This window comes from Camellia sinensis, chromosome 3 (genome assembly GCF_055761805.1).
Source record: "Camellia sinensis isolate YWXY chromosome 3, ASM5576180v1, whole genome shotgun sequence".
Taxonomy (NCBI): Eukaryota; Viridiplantae; Streptophyta; class Magnoliopsida; order Ericales; family Theaceae; genus Camellia; species Camellia sinensis.
In genome coordinates this window covers 36,116,744-36,120,013 of record NC_138963.1, presented here as the reverse complement: position 1 = coordinate 36,120,013, position 3,270 = coordinate 36,116,744, and the positions used below count along the sequence as shown (strand labels likewise).

At 36.9% G+C, this 3,270-nt stretch overlaps 1 protein-coding gene across 1 annotated transcript; it reads left to right on the top strand.

Moving 5' to 3' along the window:
• The first annotated feature begins 1,326 nt into the window (after positions 1-1,326).
• Positions 1,327-3,131, top strand: LOC114267072 (UPF0481 protein At3g47200). Its single transcript, XM_028208060.2, has one exon. It carries the CDS (start codon positions 1,731-1,733, stop codon positions 3,111-3,113), a length of 1,383 nt encoding a protein of 460 aa, XP_028063861.2. The 5' UTR covers positions 1,327-1,730; the 3' UTR covers positions 3,114-3,131.
• Positions 3,132-3,270: the final 139 nt, after the last annotated feature.

Here is a 3,270-nt window from a genome sequence, read left to right as displayed (position 1 = left end):
ATAATACTCGACGAGTTTTACACACTGAACGATTTAGATTATTGAAACAAGGTCAAAAAATGGGCCCATGGGCCAAATTGGATGGTCTATTCTTGATCTCAAACATGAAGCAAGTTAGATCCTTAAAAAATTATTATAAATTTATTAAAAAAAACCATTATATATTTAATTATCAATATTTATAAAATCTATTACTAAGAGCATCTCCAACGGTGAATCAGATTTTTCACCAAATTTGAGTAAAAAATGACCCATTTTACCAATTTGATACCACTCGCTCCAACGGTGCACTTTCATCAAATTTGTGCCGGGGACAACCGGTTGGTCGACCAGCAAAAAAAATTTTTTTTTTTTTTTTTGATTTTTTTTTGAACTTTTTGAACTTTTTAGTGGTTGACCGGCTAGGCAAAATTTTTTTTTTTTTTTTTTTACTGTTGAACCTTTTTCTTCGAGCCGTTTGAACCTTTAGGCGGTCGACCGGTTGGTCAACCGGCCAGGCAACCGGCTGGTTGACCGGTTGGTCTCTCCCAACGGTTAGGAACAGTGATTTGGTAAAATGCTTCGCCTGTTCTCATTTTGGTATCAGATTTGCTGAATGCTGGATTTGATATCGATTTGGTGAAACCGTTGGAGCTCAAAAAAGTAACTTTTTCATCAAATTTTGAATTTGATATCAGGTTTGATAAATCGTTGGAGATGGTCTAAGTTATAATATATATTTTTTAAAACTTAATACTAAACTATTATTTCCCCTTACTTTTATCCGGTTTTTTTTTTTTTTTGGATGAGAAGTGTAGACTAGTGTGGTGCAAGTGTCACACATGGGGGTTTTACCCCAACTTTCCAGCGATTGCTTTGCTGGTGATGTCTTTTCAAATTTAAAGACGTGACCAAGTTGAGTACGGAGTTTGGATTAGAGTTTTTAGATTCAACAATGATTCATCCCACTAAAAATATCATCACTAATAATATTAATGTATTAAAAAAGTAAAAAAAAAAAAAAAAATACAACTTCAAGACCAAAATATCACACCATTAATGGCGAGACCCACTACCACCTAATTAGTGAGAGCACTAATTAGTGCTCCCAAACATTTTTCTTTTAGATTAGGTTTGCCATCTTTTGAAAAACTTAAAAAATTAAAAAGCATTATTTTAAATGAAAAATGATTGTTTTTTTTTTTCTTTATCTTTTACTTCACTATTTATTTGTTTATTTATTTATTTATTTATTTTTTATTCATAGACAGCTCTAATGAGCTGTACTGACTTTGTCACAGCTCCGATTTTAAATACGTAAACAAGTTTAATATGCACAAACGTTCTCTCAAATCAGATGGTCAATGGTTGGTCTTGAGAGAGTAATTTTTACATTTATTTTTAAAAAAGAATTTAGAAATTTTATAATTTATTTGATTGTATATTTTGAAAGTAATTTTTGAGTTTAGGAGTTTAGAATGATTTGATATTTTATTACAATTGAGTAGATGCGTGTGAGAGAAAAAATGATTAAGAAAAAGAGAAAAAAGAAAAAAAGTGATTGATTAATAGATAAAAGGTAAGAAGATTCTAAAAATTATTTTAAAAAATTTACGAATCAAACAAATTTTTTTAATTTTTTTTTTTTGGAAATCTTCCCCTTCCTTCCTCCTGCATGTCCTACCAAACTTATAATCTTCTTCCACCAAAATTTGTTCCCAAGAAAAAGCCCTCTTCTTCTCTACCCAATTATGCCCACATCACCACCAGACATGGGTAGCAATTCAGGCACACAACCACCCCCCAACCACCACACCATCACCGTATGGGAAGTGAACCAAGCCCGATTAGACAGCATGCGCCAAAAAATCACCGCCACACCGCTCCTCCTCCGCAAGACCGCCGGCCACAGCTCCTGCTCCATCTTCCGAGTTCCCCAAACCCTCATCGACATCAACGGCGGTGCCTATCAACCCCACATCGTCTCCATCGGCCCCTACCACCACTCCCAACCCCACCTCCAAATGATCGAAGAGCACAAATGGCGTTTTTTAGGCTCACTTTTAAGTCGAACCCAATCCAAAGGCCTCACTTTAGAAGACTACCTCAAAGCAATTCAACCCCTCGAATCCAAAGCCAGAGATTCCTACTCCGAAACCATCCGATTCGACACCGATGAGTTCATCGAAATGTTAGTCCTCGACGGCTGTTTTATAATCGAATTGTTTCGCAAAATAGGCAACGTGGTTCGTTTCGACCAAAACGACCCATTAGTGTCTTTGTCTTGGGTATACTCGTTTTTTTTACGAGATCTTATTCGCTTAGAAAATCAAATCCCTTTCTTTATCCTACAACGTTTGTTCGATCTCTCGATAATGCCCGGAGAAGAGTCCGGTCCTTCTCTTGCCAAACTCGCAATCGATTTCTTTAACAACGCCATCCAAAGGCCTGGTGATGTCATCGCCCAGTGCCAAACCCTACAAGGAAAACACTTGCTTGATTTTCTCAGATCGAGTTTTATTCCTGAGGATCAACAACAATACAACCAACGGAATGCGGCAGCCGCCACACATGTAATCCAAAGCGTCTCCAAGCTCCGCCGTGCCGGAATTAATGTCCGGCAGAGTGAGGTGGCGGAGGATAGCTTCCTGGTGGTCAAATTCAAGAACGGGGTGCTCGAAATGCCGACGATCTTCATTGACGATTTCATGAGCTGTTTCATAATAAACTGCGTCGCCTACGAACAGTGTCAGAAAAACTGTTCAAAACACTTTACGGCCTATGCCACATTTTTAGACTGCTTAATCAACACGGCTAGAGACGTGGAGTACTTATCGGATCAAAGCATAATTGAAAATTATTTTGGTACCGATGCCGAGCTAGCAAAATTCATCAATAATTTGGGGAGAGATGTGACTTTTGACATAGAGATTTGTTATTTGTCTGGGTTGTTCAATGAAGTGAATCAGTATTATAAGAATAGTTGGCATGTACAGTGGGCGAGCTTTAGCTACACTTGTAATCTTTATTTTGGTAGTCCGTGGTGGTTTATATCGGCATTGGCTGCGTTTGTTCTTCTGGTTCTTTCAGTGGTACAGACTTTGTATACTGTGTTAAGTTATTTTAAGGGGTGATTTGAAAGTTGGTTAAAAGGTGATTGTTTAATTTTTTTTGTCTTTTTATGTGTAAAAAGTGATGTGATTTAAAATAGATTAAAAGTTAAAAATTAACTTTTATTTAGGTGGTCAAATTGCCCCTAAAGAGCCATACAAATTTGGAAATGGATTGAGA